The sequence below is a fragment of the Borostomias antarcticus genome (genome assembly GCF_949987555.1).
Source record: "Borostomias antarcticus genome assembly, chromosome: 25".
Classification (NCBI taxonomy): Eukaryota; Metazoa; Chordata; class Actinopteri; order Stomiiformes; family Stomiidae; genus Borostomias; species Borostomias antarcticus.
This window is the reverse complement of record NC_140258.1, coordinates 6708534-6727342: the sequence shown is the minus strand read 5'-3', so window position 1 is coordinate 6727342 and position 18809 is coordinate 6708534. Positions and strand designations below refer to the sequence as shown.

The 18809-nt window shown below is 47.6% G+C and overlaps 2 protein-coding genes across 3 annotated transcripts in view; one reads left to right on the top strand and one right to left on the bottom strand.

Annotated features, from left to right (window-relative positions):
- Positions 1-275: 275 nt before the first annotated feature.
- mapk8a (mitogen-activated protein kinase 8a) lies at positions 276-7782 on the bottom strand (the record flags this gene model as incomplete). Of its 2 annotated transcripts, none has more annotated exons than XM_084458842.1 (11): positions 7625-7782; positions 7042-7171; positions 6882-6940; positions 5280-5418; positions 5005-5170; positions 4723-4794; positions 3327-3509; positions 3097-3221; positions 2461-2524; positions 742-819; positions 276-451 (listed from the first exon to the last, which is right to left on the bottom strand). In XM_084458842.1, the coding sequence occupies exons 1-11, from the start codon at positions 7744-7746 to the stop codon at positions 276-278; spliced, it is 1314 nt and encodes a 437-aa protein (XP_084314968.1). In that variant the 5' UTR covers positions 7747-7782. The 2 variants fall into 2 exon arrangements, with proteins under 2 accessions (XP_084314968.1, XP_084314969.1); XM_084458843.1 differs by lacking the exon at positions 4723-4794 and adding an exon at positions 4326-4397 and having other exon boundaries at positions 7625-7752.
- A 9619-nt stretch (positions 7783-17401) lies between these two features.
- ptpn20 (protein tyrosine phosphatase non-receptor type 20) overlaps positions 17402-18809 on the top strand; it is a gene marked incomplete at both ends in the record, with an annotated part of 35612 nt that continues 34204 nt past the window's right edge. The window contains 2 exon segments of the mRNA XM_084458759.1: positions 17402-17525; positions 17899-18062. Coding sequence (XP_084314885.1) covers positions 17402-17525; positions 17899-18062 — 288 coding nt within the window.

The window sequence follows — 18809 nt, the reverse complement described above, 5'->3', positions numbered from 1 at the left end:
AACATTGTGGACATCAGCACAGTCATGTAACAGTGTGGACATCAGCACAGCCATGTAACAGTGTGGACATCAGCACAGCCATGTAACAGTGTGGACATCAGCACAGGCATGTAACATTGTGAACATCAGCCGGGCGGAGGACAGGGACATTAGAAAAGCTGTACATTCAAAGCATATCTAAGTGGTCTAAAACCTTTTACCATGATGCCGAGGTGTAGGGGTTGGGGTAGGGGTGCGCAGAGATCAATGTGTGTGTGTGTATGTGTGTGTGTGTGTTATCTACAGCAGCCCAGGGCTCCCAGGGAGGTGTGGCTGTCCAGACTGCTGTCTGTGTCAGAGGTCATGTTGGGGTCACTGCTGGGGTCGCTGGGGTCGGTGGACATGGAGGACACGTCGTTGGCCGAGGAGGAGGAGGAGGCGGGCTGAGGGGAGCCGTCCGTCACTGCTGCACCTGTGCTGCGAGAAACGCACAGGATCGCTGATACACCCGCGCAAACGAGGAGCGTCTGACTCCGCACGCACACGCACTCCAACGCATATACACACACACGCACACACACACACACATAAACTCACAGCGAAAGACCACCTCTGAGGCTGTGCAGGAAACGGGTGAGCCCTGTTGCATTATTCACCTCATCCTTCTCTCCCTCCCTCCCTCTATCCCTACCTCCCTCTATCTCTCCCTCCCTCCCTCCCTCTCTCTCTCTTTACAGGACTGGCAAAACAGTACTAACTAACCTAAAGGGGCTGGCTGTCCTCTGATCACTCCGTTCTTCATCCACTCCTCCCAGTCGGACACCTCCTTATAGATCATGTCTGGAGGAGAGGGAGGAAGAGAGAGGGCGGAGAGATAGGAGAGGGGGAGAGAGAGGAGAGGGAGGGAGGGGAGAGAGAGGACAGTGAGGAGGGAGGGAGAGAAAGAGAGAGGAGAGAGAAAGGAGACGGAGGGAGAAAAAGAGAGAGGAGAGGGAGGGGGAGAGAGAGAGGAGAGGGAGGGAGGGAGAGAGAGAGAGCAAGAAAAGGGACAGAGCGAGGAGTTGGAGGGAGGGAGGAGAGAGAGAGGAGAGGGAGGGAGGAAGAGAGAAGGAGGGGGAGCGAGAGAGAAGAGCAGGGGAGGGAGAGGGAGGGAGAGAGAGGGAGGAAGGAGAGAGAGGAGACAGGGCGGGATGGGCAGAGCGAAAGGGCAGGGAGAGGAGGAGAGGGAGGGGTGGGAGAGAGAGGAGGAGCGAGAAAGAGAGCGGGGGAGGTAGAGGATATAAACACGTCAGTCGAGCAGGCAAGACATCGTTTCCACCATTCTGTCACGCTTGGGAGTAACAGGATACGGATACATGTGTGTGGGTGTCTCTAACTTTAGGCTGGCGCTGGCGCTGCCACTGGCCCATTATCGCCTGGCAGGGGTTGCCGTGACCTCATCTTGGCATGATGGCCAGCGAAAATGACAAACCATCTCTACCCCAGTCTGCTGCACAGCACTGGGCTCCACACAGAGAGAGAAAGTGTGTGTGTGTGTGTGTGTGTGTGTGTGATATAAAGAGAAAGTGAGTGTGTGTGTGTGTGTGTGTGTGTGTGTGTGTGTGTGTGTGTGTGTGTGTGTGTGTGTGTGATACAGAGAGAAAGTGATTGTGTGTGTGTGTGTGTGTGTGTGTGTGATACAGAGAGAAAGTGTGTGTGTGTGATACAGAGAGAAAGTGAGTGTGTGTGTGTGTGTGTGTGTGATACAGAGAGAAAGTGAGTGTGTGTGTGTGTGTGTGTGTGCATATTTAAGCATACGTGCATGTATATTGGTAACATTGGTTGCATGTATAGAACATGAAAAGCGTCCAGTGAAAAGTCATAGTTCCCACCGTCCCAGCGACAGTGCAGTGTGTTGATTGGTTCTCTAGCAGGGAACTCGGTGGAGGGGTGTAGCGTGGGTCGACTTAGAACCCAATACATTTGAAAGCGGATCCAAATTACTGGCCGGATCCACAAATTAAATCGCCAGCTCCCTGTGTGAGGGTGCTAAAGACACAGGGTTTGGACGGGGGGTGCGGGAGGAGAGCCCGGAGTGCACTGCTCTGCCCCCTCGCCGGCTGCGGCCCAAGGGGGGCACCATAGGGCAGCCCAAACACGGCCGCCCATTCACTTCCATTCATTTTTGGAACTTAGGCTCAGGAATGAAAAATCCCCCCCCCCCCATTCATTGTCACATTGGGTTTGGACTGGCATAAAGCTTTCAACGAACGCAGCAATACCAAACACGCACATGTGCGCACAGAGCCACGGAATGCATTCATGGGCAGAGGTCTGTGCTCCCCGAGCACCATTTCAAGTTGTATTTGTAGTAACTCCTCCTCTGACCTCTCCTGTTTAGGCTAGTTGACGTGTGCTAATGCATCTCTGTCGTCTGTGTCTTCAGAGTCTCTAGAACACAGAACAGCTAGAAAGAGAAGGAGTTCTACAACCTTTACTCACCTTTCCACTCATCCACTGTGTGCTCACGCTCCTCCAGCTGCTTATCTGTGAACTTGGGAGGAGGCTGAGGAGAGAGAGAGGGAGAAAGAGAGGGAGAGGGAGGGAGAGAGAGAGGAAGAGAAAGAGAGAGAGAGGGAGGGAGGGAGAGAGAGAGAGAAGGGTAAGATGAAATATTTTCCTGGGTAAAATGGTTGATCAACCACCACAGTGGAATCCTAGTCTCCCATAGCCAGGCCTATCTCCACATTGTGCCAGCACTGGAGAAAGGTCTGGCTGGACTCACCATTCAGGAATAGGAGGAAAAAAGCTGTATTTCTTTAAACCAATCAAATTTAAATACGCTTATTGGCATGATTGATGCAAAACCTATGTTTCCAAAGTAGTACAGAAAATCCTTAACACTGATAAATAATAAGATCGCAATCACAATCGTCTTCGGCGTGGCGGTTGCTAGGTTACAGCAGCGCCGCGCCGAATTGTTTGGCGTTGTCTGGATTGGCCGACCGCATGAATCGGGGCGCCACCAATTGGGCAGTGATAAAACGACCGGCAAGGCTTATTCCCAAAACCTGCATCTGCGGAGTCAGACTAGTGGATTCACGACTTGGCAACACAGCAGAACGGACGACATCTTACCGCCTCCACCTCCGCCGGGTCGTACCACACGTTGATGTAGGGGTGCTGCAGCGCCTCGTCCACTGAGATTCGCTTGGATGCGTCGATCACCAGCATCTTAGACAGGAGGTCCCTGGCTTGGCTCGCTGGGGGAAGGGGGAGATTACTAGGTAACAGCAGGTATATAGAGAATTGATCGGAAGATTGGGTGCTTTCTCGCCCTCTCTCTCGCACACACGCACACACGCTACCTTTCAGTTTGTTGTGTTCGGAGTCGGCAGGGAAGAGGACGTCAGGGAAGAGCTTCTCGAAGCTGTAGCCGGCGTAGCGCGGCCGGTTCTCCACGTAGGTCCTCACCGACTGGTTGAGCTTCATGAGGAACTCCTGGGACGGCGTCCCCAGCTGCTCGATCACCTTGTTCCACTGGTCGATGTCTGGCCGTCAGCAGGGTCAGGGAAACACGCTTCTTCTGTCTTTCTCTCGCACACTCTGTTTAGTACTCTCTCTCTCTCTGTCTGTCTCTCTTTCTCTCGCTTAATTCAGTTCAAAGGGCTTTATTGGCATGGGAAACATACGTTTACATTGCCTAAGCAAAAGTCTCTCTCTCTTTCTTACTCACACACACACACACACACCTTTCTGGAGTAACCGTGGAACAATCCAGGTGTTCTGAACCTAGTGTGACCATTCTAGAAGTAGAACTAGGGGCTGTGGCGTGTTCTACAACTGGCTCCTGCTTGGAGTGGAGGACATGGAGGAGTGGAGGACAGGGAGGAGTGGAGGACACAGAGGAGTGGAGGACATAGAGGAGTGGAAAACACGGAGGAGTGGAGGACATGGAGGAGTGGAGGACACGGAGGAGTGGAGGACATGGAGGAGTGGAGGACACAGAGGAGTGGAGGACATGGAGGAGTGGAGGACACAGAGGAGTGGAGGACATGGAGGAGTGGAGGACACAGAGGAGTGGAGGACACAGAGGAGTGGAGGACATGGAGGAGTGGAGGACATGGAGGAGTGGAGGACATGGAGGAGTGGAGGACATGGAGGAGTGGAGGACATGGAGGAGTGGAGGACATGGAGGAGTGGAGGACATGGAGGAGTGGAGGACACGGAGGAGTGGAGGACATGGAGGAGTGGAGGACATGGAGGAGTGAGGAGGTGATGGAGAGAAGGTAATGAGGTACCAGATGATGGGGCGTCGGGAGACGGAGGGGACAGCGGAGGGGGTTAAACCGGAGGGGAAAGGATACGGTCAGAGCCAGGGAACAGCACGCTGCCTCTGACCATCTCGGCCAGGATACAGCCCAGGGACCAGACGTCCACTGGAAGGGGGGGGGGGAGGAGGGGGGTAGGGAACGTAGGGTGGAGAGACGGGGAGGAAGAGAGGGAAGAGGTGATGACGTATGGCAAGGATGTCAGCATGCAAACATGGCAAGTGGAAGGAGAGAAAGGGGAGGAGAGGAGAGAAGGAGGGTCGGGCGCGAAAAGGTGTCCACACATGTCCAGCATGCAGCAGCTGGTCTCCAGAGAGGTCCCGTGGCAGACGGGACCGTGACAGCCGAGTGTTTAGCTCGTACTAGCTAGCTAGCGTTAAGTCGCGTGTGTGCGTGTGCGTGCACTGAGCCACCGGCAGAGCCACAAGGATACAGTCCCGTCCGGGGAACAAGATTTTATGGCGCACCATCTCGGCCAGTATGCAGCCGACTGACCATATGTCCACTGGCCGCGAGGAGGGAAGTAGAGCGGAGAGGGGGTGGGGGACACAGCGACAGGTTAGCACCGCACAATTAAAACACAGCACCGTTTTCTGCCCCTTAAGTAGCATGCGTGTTAAAACATGCAACTATGTTGACAGCGCCTGCATAATCGTTCAAAGTCACTAGGATATTTGACTTGACGGGACGGCGAGATTGACTGGGAGGTACTGACCGTTGGCCTGGTAGCCCATGCCCAGGATGACCTCGGGCGCTCGATAGTAGCGCGTGACCACGTACGGCGTCATCAGCAGGCCCGTGGCGGCGGTCCGAGCCAGCCCGAAGTCCAGGATCTTTAACGTGCAGTCTGACTTCACCACGATGTTGCTGGGCTTCAGGTCCTGTAGGGGAGATAGGTCACTGGTCTTTGTGTGTGTGGAGCGTGTGTGTAAGTGTTGAGTGTATGTGGAGTGTGTGTGTGTGTGTGTGTGTGTTACACTTCCAACCCACCCTGTGTATGATGCCGGCTGCGTGGAGATGCTTGATGCCACACAGCATCTGGTAGAGCAGGTAGGACAGCCTCTCGTGGTCCAGCTCCATCTGAATCACCTGACACAGGTTAGCATCCATCAGCTCCATCACCAGGTACCTGAGAGGGAGAGAGAGATGGGGGGGAGAGAGAGAGAGAGAGAGAGAGAGAGATGGGGAGGAGAGAGCGAGAGAGATGGGGGAGAGAGAGAGAGGGGGAGAGGGGAGAGAGAGATGAACACACACACACACACATGCAGTAACTGTGAAAGCAGTCTGGTAATGTAGATTGACAAGTTTGATAAAAGCGAATTGAGCGCCCACAAGGTTACTTTGGAATATTCTATCTTCTCCTTGGCTGAGTCATTCTCTCATAGATTAGAAAGGCTGTATAGATTATCCTGCCTCACTAAAATGACTGATCAAATAATTGCACACAGTGGACAGCCAGCTGGGATACCAGCTCAATGGCCTTGAGGTTAGAGTGTCTCCCCTGAGACTGGGAGGTTGGGGGTTCGATCCCTGGCTGAGTCATACAAAGTCTATAAAAAATGGTACCCAATGCCTCCCTTCTTGGCACTCGGCATCAAGGGTTGGATTGGGGGTAGGTCCCTGCGACATACTAGCGTCTTGTCCAGGGAGGTGTACTTGTTGCACAAGCTGCCTTATGCCAAGGAATCAGAAGATGGGCTCCTGCCCTATGGGCCAATAGGTTCTCAAGGCTACTTACTTACACCCAGCTGCGCTAGGCTCAAACTAACGCTGGACTATTTGACTGTATCTACTCGGTTCTTACCATGTTTATGTCAACTCTCTTACAGTGGAATCCGCTTATAGTGATCATGTCCTTTTGCTGATTGTTATAACCAAATGTTACATCGCGACACCGCGTCAGCCTCCTCCCGGTGCAGAAACACAATAACGTTCTCTCTCTTTATAAATCGCTCAAACCATCTTATGGAAACGTCCTCTCCCAGGCTCTCTGCCAACTATTCTGCCTTTGAAGGGCTCAAGGGGGCATTAAGTGACCAGGAATTATCAATCCACTTGAAAGAGCGGCTCAAGTTGATCAACCACAGGTGCGCAATCAAGAAAGTTTTGCTGCTCTATCTCGTTGGCTCGTTCTTGGCAGTTTGATGAGAGGAGACGGTTTTCATTGAGAGAAAATGAAATTGAGATGAATGAAATCATTTTTCCCCTCATGATTTCAGTACATGCAGCACCTACTGTACAGCCTGGCACTCAGACTGAATTACCATTTGGTTTAACTTTGCATTTTGAAAAGGGTCTGTAGTCAGGCTACACAGCACTAGCCAGCCAAAAGCAAGCGGGTTACCACCAGGCAAAGTAGGCTATCATGGGAATTTTATCATAGTTTTCCATGTTTTCCAAATATTGTCATGTATGAAAAGACCCATAATGAACACTGTTAACGGATTATTTGATTACTATAAGCAAATTATTTAAACAGTATTTGTATAGGAATGATTCTTCTTTTTGATCCATATCGGTTGATCACTGTAACCGTGGTCACTACAATATAAGTGGTTTCCACTGTATCTGACATGCAGCAGGCCAACTTACACGTCTTGGAATTCTTCTAAAGTTTTCTGTGGGGTGAATACATTTAGTAGGCCGATGATCTGTGGATGGAAAAAGAAGATGAAAATCAGACAGTGACAAAGCGTGGGTTCTGCTGAACACTAGTGAGTCATTTTCCACACAGCTTTGACATCCAACTTACATTTTTGTGATTGACACATTTCATGAGCACCAGTTCTCTGTACGCCCGTTTGGCATGGGTCTGATTCTGGAACGGCCGACTCAGCTTCTTAATGGCGACATTTCGTTCAAGATTGTGGTCATACGCCGAACTGGGACACAAAATGGACGACATTGTTAAAAGCAACACGCAGCAGCAGCGGGCTGTAGGAGTCTTAGCAATGTCTGTCAGCTGTTTGACTGATTCAGCTGTTTTCAGTTTTTAAGAAAGGTATAAGCTTGAATGTGCAAAACACTGTGCATGGCACTTAAGACATTTAACGTGGACATTTGCGAAAGGTCTGGTCTGAAAAGAATTCTCAGGCTATTTCGGCTAGATTTAGTCTTTACGTAGACAGAGAGGGTCCTTCTGAGTGGCTAGTCTACTGTCTCTTGTAGCTAGCTGTAACATTTCTGGAACAACAGGAGGCGTGCTAAAACAAGGCCACGTGAGATGCTATGTGGCGTCTAGGGAAAAGCGTGTTTCATATCTCTCGCACGCAGGTGAAAACGCTGAATATAGATGAGGAGGAGGGTCTCATGATTACGAACACGTCGGTCCTTACCAGACTATTCCCTGAGCGCCCGAGCCGATGGGTCTCAGGTTCTGGTAGCGCTTCAGAACGGTGAAGGTGGAGTCGCCCACATCTACACTGTAGAACTCCTTCTCTCGCTTGTTCTTGTTCATGGTGAGATCTTGGAGGGCGGCTTTCTGGGCATCCAAGAACGTCCACTGGAGACAGGAAACAACAAGGCACAAAGATTGGCACAGATACTTATTGTACTGATGAATGTAGAACACTGGTATCTAAGCCTGTTTTTATATATGCATACAGTATAGTTGTTTTTATGTAACAGTGAGACAAAGACATGTCTATGCTCCGGTGGAGATTCAAGTCATTCTATTATTCTATTCTAGAGTGAATCTTCCTGAATAACAGCAATCTGCAAAATAACAGGTATCTCAGTCCTGGATTACACTAATGGATGTAATCGAACCACAAAAATGATCCGTGATTACGGCTGTTTGGGCACACTACACCACAACGCAGCTCCGGATGTCTCGTCCGAATACCCAGCTCGGGGCGTATTCCAACGCCTCGGGATTCGAGGGTCGTTTTCGCCGGGGGAGTGTAATTGCTAGGCGCAAATGTTTGCTTTTTTTCTACGAACACAGGTAATCCAGGCCTCAAATGACAGTTAGCTTTCCAGGGCAGAGCAGTTCACAGGGCTTCTCCTGGACTTGGCGCGTCAGGCCGACGCCCCTGGTCTCTTACCCCTCCCCCCCCCCCCCCCAGTTTCCCGCCAGCTGGCACCCTCAGTAGGATACGCCATTGGCAGAGGTGGGCGGCCGCCAAGCTGTAGGCCGCCACTGGGTCTATTACGACACAGGAAACATGAGGCTCAGAGTATCCCTCTCTCTCTGGAACCCTATTCCAGTGATGATGATCCCCGTACGGGGGGGGGGGCTGTGAGTCTGGACCCCAGCCCGGGGGCCCCACAGTGGGGTTCTGCCTTGACACCAGGCTGTAGGTCCAGCCACACACACCGGCCCTGGCAGGGTGTGAGATAGACAGATTACCCACTGCTACCAGGTCACATTCTGCCATCTCTGGAAGGCAGGTGTGGAACCCCGCTAAGACACAACCCGCAGAGAGAGATGCTATCGTATGACAATGACATAATTCCCCATGAATATCTCTTGGCAAACACACTGTGGAGGTATATACAGTAGGCTCAGTTTGGCTTTGAAGGCAGGACTTAAAATCAATTCTGAAAGATATGAAAGCGCACACACACACACACACATAGACACACACACAATCCTTATGAGCACTTAGATGGTAGCTGCCAAAGCAAAAGTAAAATGATTCAGCCTGTCGTCTGTTTTTCCAACGTCAGAGAGACATCACGGACATGTTAATCCCTCACAGCATCAAAACAGACGCGCACACAGCGCCTCGTACACCGGAAGCCAGTCATCAGTGCTCTGTCTTCAATACTGCAGTGTTTCCCTTCTCTCTAATTTCAGACAGAACACTAAGCATCATTCACACCCTCTTTTAGTACATTGAAACAATCAGAAACCAATAAATCAATTATAGGTGTGTACATAGGTTAGAACAGAATAAGCCAGGGGTCGTGCTTAACATTATGCAATGGGAGAAACACTGTTGTTTGGACCATCAGTTGTGTGGTTGGCTACTTGCGCCGGCTATAACTGTAACATGTGTAAATATGTCAACGTGAGTTGATCTGTTACATCTGTGATGTCATCGTATACACTTGCTAAAATGGCTGACGCCTGTTAGATTAGACGGGGCCTGGTGGCTCGAGACAGAGAAGGCCTTGATGCCGTGCCAGCGACACAGGAGCCCATGGCGGCCCCCTCTCCATGCCGTAGGATTAGGAGACATTTCGACGGCGTCTGGGGGGCCAAACGCTCCCGCTGGCGGGCCGGTTCGTCGGAAACTTCCGTCCTGCTGGCCCAACAGCCCTGCCAATCACACTACACCTGGGCCCACTGATGTTTGGAAAATAGATGTATTCAAAGTTTGACTTTTCAAAAACGGTGTTGGTGCGGTGGTGAAATGGCTTACCGTGGAACTACAGTCGATAAACCTAATCGATTTTTAGATTTTTTACCCTCCAAAAAAAGAACAGTGACGCTTTTTGTATCTTGAATCTCTGAAATATGGCACATCCAGAGGTGTAGTGGTGAGTAAAGATGTGAGTATACTCTGACTAAAGAATTGGGTATACAGTAGCAGAAATGTTACGTTTTTACATTAGCGGTGTTTAAAGTGGGTACACTGTGGGTCCATGGATAAAAAAGTGGGTTTACTATGTATACCTCTGGAAAGTATCTCCTGCACTAGACCACTGGGCACATCCAAACAGACCCTCCAACGAAGGGTAGAGCAGCCTTTGAGGGAATGCTGTCTACAGCATCCAGTCAGGCTAACTACTACTGATGCGATGCACAGCATGGTAATCAAGTAGAAACAGTGAGAGGACAGGGGGACGGTGATACTGTACGTTCAGTCTTTCAATTACAGTTCCCACTCAGTCAGGGAACAGGGAGGAGGTAGGAGCTAGTCCTCTCTCTCTACTCACCCCCTATCTCTCTCTCTACTCACCCCCTATCTCTCTCTCGCTACTCATCCCCTATATCTCACTCATCCCCTATATCTCTGTTCACCCCCTCTCCCCCATCTCTCTCTCCCATCTCCCTCTCTATGTCCACTCTCTAATGGTTAGCAGCTCGTGCTCTCCAGTCTCTCTATCCCAGCAATTAGTACCAGTGACCCTCCTCTCACCCCCGTTAGGTCTAATGAAGGCTTGTGTTTACTGGCAGACACCCCCTGCACACTAAACAGGCCTGGGCAGAACACAACACAGAGCCTCGCCCCGAGAACAGATGGCTTCATCCAGCTTCACATAGCCTGAAAATATCTTTACAGTGTTACATGAGAAACCAATAAAACCACATTATCTGCACACTGGGCCTGTAGCCTACTTGCTGCAAGGATGCCTAGAATACTAGGGCCTACATTTAATTTATTGTGCCTTCAGCCCTAACATGCTATGAGCAATATCGCATATTACAACCTCTATTGTATATTGATATCTGTCTGACTATGCTTCACTAGCTATTGGCTACATGGTAGCATAGAAATGTTGCCGGATCAAATCCCAAGAATAGCAGATAGTATTACCTCCGTTAATACCGTCTAATGACTTGCAGGCGCTCATCGATACCGACTCCCTTCACATCCATTAACCCTAACATTGCCACTGTAGCCGTAACCTTGGCCACACGACCCTTTACCGATGGATTGCTAAGGTGGCGGCAGGTAACGTTCAAGATTACATTATTCCATTACTTAACGCATTCTTTTCTTGGCGACCATTATTGATGCAGCGGTATCGCAGCGCATGATGCGGTGGGCTTTGTGGTAATAACACTATTTTGGGTCCGTTTATGTATTTAATGCAGGCTATCGGCTTGCAAGCTGACTCCAGCAACTACACGGTGTATGCTCAGTTATAATCGATCATTTAGCCTTACCTACGCTCTAATATCGTAAATAAATTGTGAAGGCCGCTTCAATACAATCATACAGCGCCTATTCACAACAAACGCATCTGTAAGTTGCGTGTATACGACCCTCCCCCACGGCTAAACAATAAGCATTGGGTCGCCTATAATCAGAGGACTGAGATGTCTCTTACCTCCGTCCACAATTCACGGAACGATTCTTTTTCGGTTCAGGTGACACAATTTGCTTAGAAGAGAGACGGTTTTATTCTGCCAATGAAGAATATCTATTCCGTTGTTCGGCTCGAAAACATGACCTCACCGGATCCGCTATGTTTCATTCCATCCCGCTGACAGGCCGTCCGCGCAATGCAGAGGGCATGCGTGCTACGTCACGCAGAATCCACCACGCACAGGAGCGCTCCCACCCTATCCCTATCCACCCCGTATGACTGACTGACTCTCTATCTATCTATCTATCTATCTATCTATCTATCTATCTATCTATCTATCTATCTATCTATCTATCTATCTATCTATCTATCTATCTATCTATCTATCTATCTATCTATCTATCTATCAGCTGATCTATCTATCTATCTCTCTCTCTCTCTCTCTATCTCTCTCTCTCTATCTCTCTCTCTCTCTCTCTCTCTCTCTCTCTATCTATCTATCTATCTATTTACAGTATCTATCTTAAACATTCTGCCAAATAGCCCAGCATACGTATTATGTATTATTATTATTATTAGTAGTAGTAGTATGCCCTGTATTATTGTTGTTATTATTATTATTATTATTATTATTATTATTATTATTATATAGCCTAATGTAGGGGTGGTCACATTTCACATATTTGGGGAGGGTTTGTCTGACAGACTTGAGGCAGGCCACCAGTTACTGTGTTCCATAACATGTTGACCAGTCAGGAGACATGACTATCAAGCCCAGTAGATTGTTGTTCTCTTTAGACATATTGACATCATCATCAAGTCTGCCTATACTGTATACTATTGAGGGAGATCATTTATCTTGCATAGGCAAATGCAACTTTCATGCAAATCCATCTGCCTATTTATCTATCTCATCTGTTTGTGCCTGACTGTTTCTGTCAGACTAGTCAACTCATATCTATTTTCATGTAGGCCTAGGCCTAACTCGCAGTATGGCTGACAGAGAGAGAGAGAGAGAGAGAGAGAGAGAGAGAGAGAGAGAGAGAGAGAGAGTTTTAGGCTACATGAATGGAAACTCACACAACAAGGCATTCATGCGCTCTAGTCATTCCTTAATCATCACCTAAGCAAATGTCATAATGCTTACAGGAACATAGACAGATGAATATCCATATGTTTACACTGCGGTTACACGTACTGCTCTCCTACGCTGCTGGAGGAAGTGATTGGATTGGGGACATTAGGCAAAGTGCCGAGGCTCCCTCATCTCCGGTGGATTTTGGTTCTGCCTCCCCTCTCCAGCAGGTCGCGGTTTAGTTCCAACTCGACGAGGCCTCTCTAATAGGTTAGACAGATAAGGGTAATTTTGCACTGTGCATTTTCGATAGGCTATCTATAGGCTACTGTGGGCCTACCTCATTCTAGCAGAGGTTATCCTTACCCCTTGGTCGAGGAAACCCGTCAGGAACGGTATGAGCATGCTGAATCCTAGGCAGCGAGGCCTGGGACTAGTCGCTCTCTGATTGCGGTAGTTCTCGTTACGCACCGTGTCCACTGCAGCCCCGGGTATATGGCTGGACCATGGATGTATTAGGGCTGGACCGTATAGCTGTAGGCTTGCTGCTCACACTTACACGGGACACTGGACTGATTAGGTAAATCGCAGATCTTCCACACACGCTATTGGCGGAATCGCGCCTCTGACCTGTCTCTGGACGAGTAGCCTAATCCAATTAAGTATTTAGCGACAGCGGGGCTAAGCATACTGAAAAAGTTTAGAAACCTCGAACGGGAGGCATTGCATGCATGTGTAATAGTGGATATGAGCTTGGTGATTTTAGAGCATATGGCAGCACTGAGTTAGCTGTCATGCGTTATGGGGCGGCATAGCAGCGCTTGGTAACGGCAGGGACGCGCAAACAACAACAAGGTATGATCACTGGGATTATACCCGAGCCGTAGTGGATACCGAGGATATCACCGCCAGTCGAATTCGTCCCATATGCTACCGGGTGAGTACCTGATCAAGAAGCCGTCCGGTTTAGCCCAGGGCTACGTGTGCGCAATCTCAAATCGGCTATCCGTCTGTTTTGATTGGTGATATGATTGCTCTGTTCCCGCGTTGCGATGTAGGCTACAGTAGCCCTAGGCCATGGAGTTTCGCTTCAAGCGATTCTTGTTTCTTGTTTCCATCTCGTTATACATACCTCCGAAAGGAAACCATTAGCCTACATTGTCTCAGATAGTCTACTTTATCCTATAGCCTAGCAAAAATTCGTGCTCAAGGTATTCGATACAAATGGAATATAGCCTTGTAAAATAATTTCACACTGATAATGGAATTACAGACTATAGTTTTCATGCAATTTCATTCCCAAACCCAGATAGTGACATAATGTCTAATCGATTTTTAAAAACAAAAATAATCAATTCTAAGGCACAGGCTATGCTGTCTTTAAAAGGCTAAACACCCTATTACATTGTAATTACACAAGCAGTCACGGCACTGTGTGTATACACATACAATCTCTAATAAGACATGTAGGCTAGCCTATGAGTGTGAATGTCAGTAAACAAAGTCAGTCCTAGCTTGTTGTTATTGTCAGTAATCATTATGAATAAACTCTGAGTGGTGATAGAGTTTCCCAATGATTCCTGTGTGGACACTTCTTATTGCAGGTCCAAGTAAACACCAGCAGCCTACAGTAGGCCTTAACCTCAAACACAAGTGATGGTCTCTGTTAACATTGTCCAAGGAAACATAGCATCAGCACCTCAAACAGAAGTGATGGTCTCGTACGCTGTATAAGAATCAACTGACCAGAAGAATGCTGTTCTGGATGGTCCCACTCATACCTATCTACACACTGATTTGAGTCAGATCTGTCTGGTTGAGATGAGTGAAGTGACCAGGAAAATGCTGTTTGACAAGCAACCTGGTTGTAACTATGAGAACATGCTCTTTTTACGGTGTCAGGCTTTCATCTGAGGGACCTGGGATACTGGTGATAACCAACCCTCTATATGCAGATCAAGTTAAATCTCATCCCTGCATTGTGCTGCTTATTCGTCACATCCTCTGTCATCTGTTATGGTTGCGGCCGGTCAGCGGCACTGGACAACTTATGGCCTGGTGACAGCGTCAGTCATGACCACACAGATCTCACAGTTCAAAAACAACACTCACCGTCTTGTTACTTCATTGGTTGGGATAAAAGGTGACTTCATGACTCGGCCCAGTACTTAGGGACATTTTTATTAGTTATAGTAGGCTATAGTATAGCAACGTACTTTAGGCTACTGTACATTGTTATAATACTATAGCCTACTATAATGACTACTGCTAATTTATGCAATAATAAGTAGACTCAGAGATTAATTATAAATTGCTATCCAATTTGGGCTTGCTGACTAGCAGATATAGTTCTGCTTTAGGAATACAGTTACCTCTACAGGCATACAGTAACGCCTCCAAGTGATTACTAAGTATATACAGTACAACCTCTGTGTCCGTGCTAACCTTCTTTACAGGTCAAGCTTAGACATGCAACCCAAGAGGCCTGTAGAGGAGGCCTGGCTAGCCCAATAGAGGACATCGCTCCTAGTGTCCAGGCTACCATACAAACCAAAGTATAGGACCAAGGCACTCATTTGTTCCAACTCACGCTTTTGGTAAAAGACAGGAAGATACTTTTTTATTTAAAGTATTTGCTCCAATACACACTTCTGATATAATGTGTGTTTGGAGCAAATTAGCATGCAGGCTTTACTTTTCAGTTTGTTCAACTCTTTTTCTTTGGCCCAGAAATAGGGGCTTGGACACTCAGTTAGACCTGGGTCATCTACTGTAGCTACTGTAGGTTTGGAGTAGTCTCTCGATGCCAGACCTTCGAGAGATCTGCAGCGTCTGGGGGACTGACTTGTGAGTCTAGGTTCAGAGGGACCCTTTAAAGAGGAACTTGAACTTTAGAGCCTTGTGGATGAATCCAGACATCAAACTTTTAACTGACACACACTCTCAGAAAAAAAGAGAACCTTTCATCTCTGAGGAACCTTCTAAAACGTTCCACATTATAGAACCTCGATAAGACTTTTTCAGGCCATATAGAACCATCTTGGGTTACAAATATAAGTTGACTTCCATTCTCAAACCTTAAAAGGCGTATTTTGGAACAAAGAAAGGTTATTTGACTGGTTGTCTGACCTGGAATGGTTTCATATGCAGTTTGTTTTCAGAAGATTGTTTTACAGTACATTGACAAAAGGTCTTGTTTTGACAAGTGTGGATTAGGATATCATAAAGTTTACTGAGCTGACAAATACATAGCCATGTCCCATGATATAAAATATATACTATAAAGTGCACCAGCACTGGCGAAGATAAGTGTTTTTTTAATTACTGTTTACCTAAAATCCCTCCGGTAATCACTTAGCCGAGTGTACAACATGTTAGATGCAGCTTTGACCTAGTTCTATCTGCTGTGTTTGGAGTTCCAAACCTTTTATACAGGAAATAAGGCTTAGAGTTTGGGTACTGTTGGGCGAGGCTTGGACCTTGGTGCAATGTGAAACAGGCCCTGTCTACAGCTGTCATAACATCCATAACTCACAATGACTCTGGCAAGACCAGAGAGACTGTTGCCCCCGGCTCTCTGTGCTGCTGCTTGTGATGTACAGTATGATTGGACAGGGATCCCAAAGTCAGTGAATGACTCAATGTCTAATCTAAGGGTCTAATGTCAAGGATACTGTGTACAGTATACAGCCTACATCTGCCACCTCTTAGCTTTCCAATAGCCTTGCATGGGTCATCACTGAGAGAGAAGCCAGTGGAATTGGCATGGTCTATCCAGTTCTTCTCACCAGCTTACCCTCAGTATCAGGGGTGCAGCTTACTGGGGGAGGGGGGTTAGTGTCATGTCGCCTGTGCACCTGCCAGTTAAGGGATTTGGACAGTGACACTTCACAAAGCTGGTCATGCCTTGTGTTCTTTAGGCCTTACAGAGAGAGCAGATTTACTTGAAAATGCTTTGTTTATTCGTGCAATCGAGCAAGTTAGAACAAAGAAGAAACACGTGTGATTGATAACGTATTGATAACATGGCCCTGTTCCATTTAGCATGTAGGCATACCGGAGCCCTGATAGTGTGCATGCTAGCTCACTGGAATGGCTGTGATACTCTAAATATACATATACAGTATGTATATGTATATACCTATATACATATACAGTACAACCGTAATTCATTGTATCAATTGCACCTGTGTTTACCCTGCTATGACAATGGCTGCTGGGGAAAGTGTCTATTAGGTTTGAATGAAGATCAATGAAAAAACATGATAATTCAAATCAAAATCAAATCAAACTTTTTTTGTATAGCGCATTTCATACACAGAGGCAACATATGAACATAGGTCCTACCCCAAATTTAATACAAATAACACCTGCTACAAATAAGGCCCAGATACTAAAACTAAAGTCCAGTGTCTCAAGTGACGGACACTCCGTAACACACCTGATAGTTGTGTGAGTGTGTTTTTCCATTGCTGCTGAGAGCGGTAGCGGCCGTAGCCACAGCCCAGCCCAGCACGGCAGATCTGTCCGGCTCAGGGAAAGCCTATTATGGGGTGTATGTGGGTGGGAGCGACACAGTGTTGAGACTAATGGAATCCAATCAGACAGGCTGGATCTGGAGCTTTCTGAGAACTGGTCATCGGAAACGGCTATTAACGCAGGCGAGAGGAGGAGAGGGAGAGGAGGATGAAAATAGAAGGGTTGTGAAACGACGGGAGAAAGAGATATGGATGAGGGAGGAGGGAATTAACCTGGAACTGATGACTGATGCAGTGTAAGCCTAACCTAAGGTGCGTGTGTGTGTGTGTGTGTGTTTTGTGTGTGTGGTGGGTGAGTCAAGGTACCTTTGTGTACTGTGTGTGACCAATCAACATATTTCGGTCTGCAATGTTTGTGTGTATGCCTGTCACACTGTAACTCTGTCTTCTGTGTGTGATGAGTGTGTCCAACATGTCTTTGCAGGTGTGTGTGTGTGTGTGTGTGTGTGTGTATTGACTAACCAACGTCTTCACCCCGTGTCCCAAGGCGTGTGTGGTGGGTGTGTGCAGCCAGGATGAGCAGCACGTTTGTGACGCTGAAGGAAGTGCTGGAGGCTCGAGGGGGCCCCCTGGTGGAGGATGAGGTCTGGTCTCTGCTGCTGGGCACTGCAGAGTCTCTGGTCGACGTCTCCTACAAAGGTACAGTAACACTGCAGTAACAACCTGCCCTGCACACGGCGCACTGCTTCTCCTGGCTTTTATTTTCTGCACAAAAACGCAGGCAAAATGGCGGGAAATAAAGAACGTGAGAAGTAATGGAAGTGTGTTGGCATTTTATTCATTTATTGAAGTATTTCACTAACCTTTACATTTGCAACCATTTTTTTGGCATATCTGCAGAGTTGCAGTTGATCATTTGATCAACTGTACTGTAGCTCATTTCTACATCTTTACTCTATACTTCTATACTTATTATTTTATATTAAGTATGTATGTATGTATGTATGTATGTATGTATGTATGTATGTATGTATGTATGTCCTGGTCACTGTCTCCACTCCTTCTGCTCCAGGTCACAACAGCATGTCGACCATCATAAGCCCCTCCTCCCTGCTGCTCTCGGCCACTGGCACGCTTGCGTTTAAGAACTGCGCCCTATCAGACGAGGTGACCACCTTCACCGCCCCCGAGATGCTACAGGGCCGAGCCAGCTCAGCCAAACCTGCTATGGAGAAGGTCTGGTACTGGGCACACACACACACAGTGACACACACACATACACAAAAGTCTGGGAAAACAGCACTGTAAATCTGGTAGATATGCGCTTTTTACCTCTGCGATCACTGATTGGCTATGCGCTTAGAGGCTTGTGCTTAAGGCACAATAATGCAGTGTTCCATTTGTATCGGAGCTCCGGATTCGCCGCCCGGGACGACGTCATATCCCAGTTGAATGCGTTCAAAGAACAAAACGCAAAACACCACTTTCGCCCCATTTTTGTAGTTTTAGCCAAGTTAGCCATTGTTAGCCATTGTTAGCAATACCAGTTGATAACAATGAACTATGCTATTTTGCGCATATGAACTTTGTAGCAATATTTGTCCACTGATAAACGTTGGACAGTACTGTGTGTAAGACTGATTTAATGAAACACAAATAATACAGAAGTTATTACAGCTTTCACTTATTGTCGATGCACAGAGTAGCCATCTGCTTCATGTTTCCAGGATGCATGCAAAAAAACGGACAGTTTTGTGGATTTCCAGAATTGAAAGAAAGTGTTCAAGGGCCCTTCTACTTTTCACACAGTTAAATACTTAGCACATAAAATGAACAAACCATTTCATATATTCATAGTCATGAAGACAATATCACATTATCTACAAAGTGACCTGAAAATTCAATTAATCTAAACTGTTTACTTTACACATTCAGCAACTGTACATCATGCTGACGACATGCATCATAGGTGGGGGATGACAG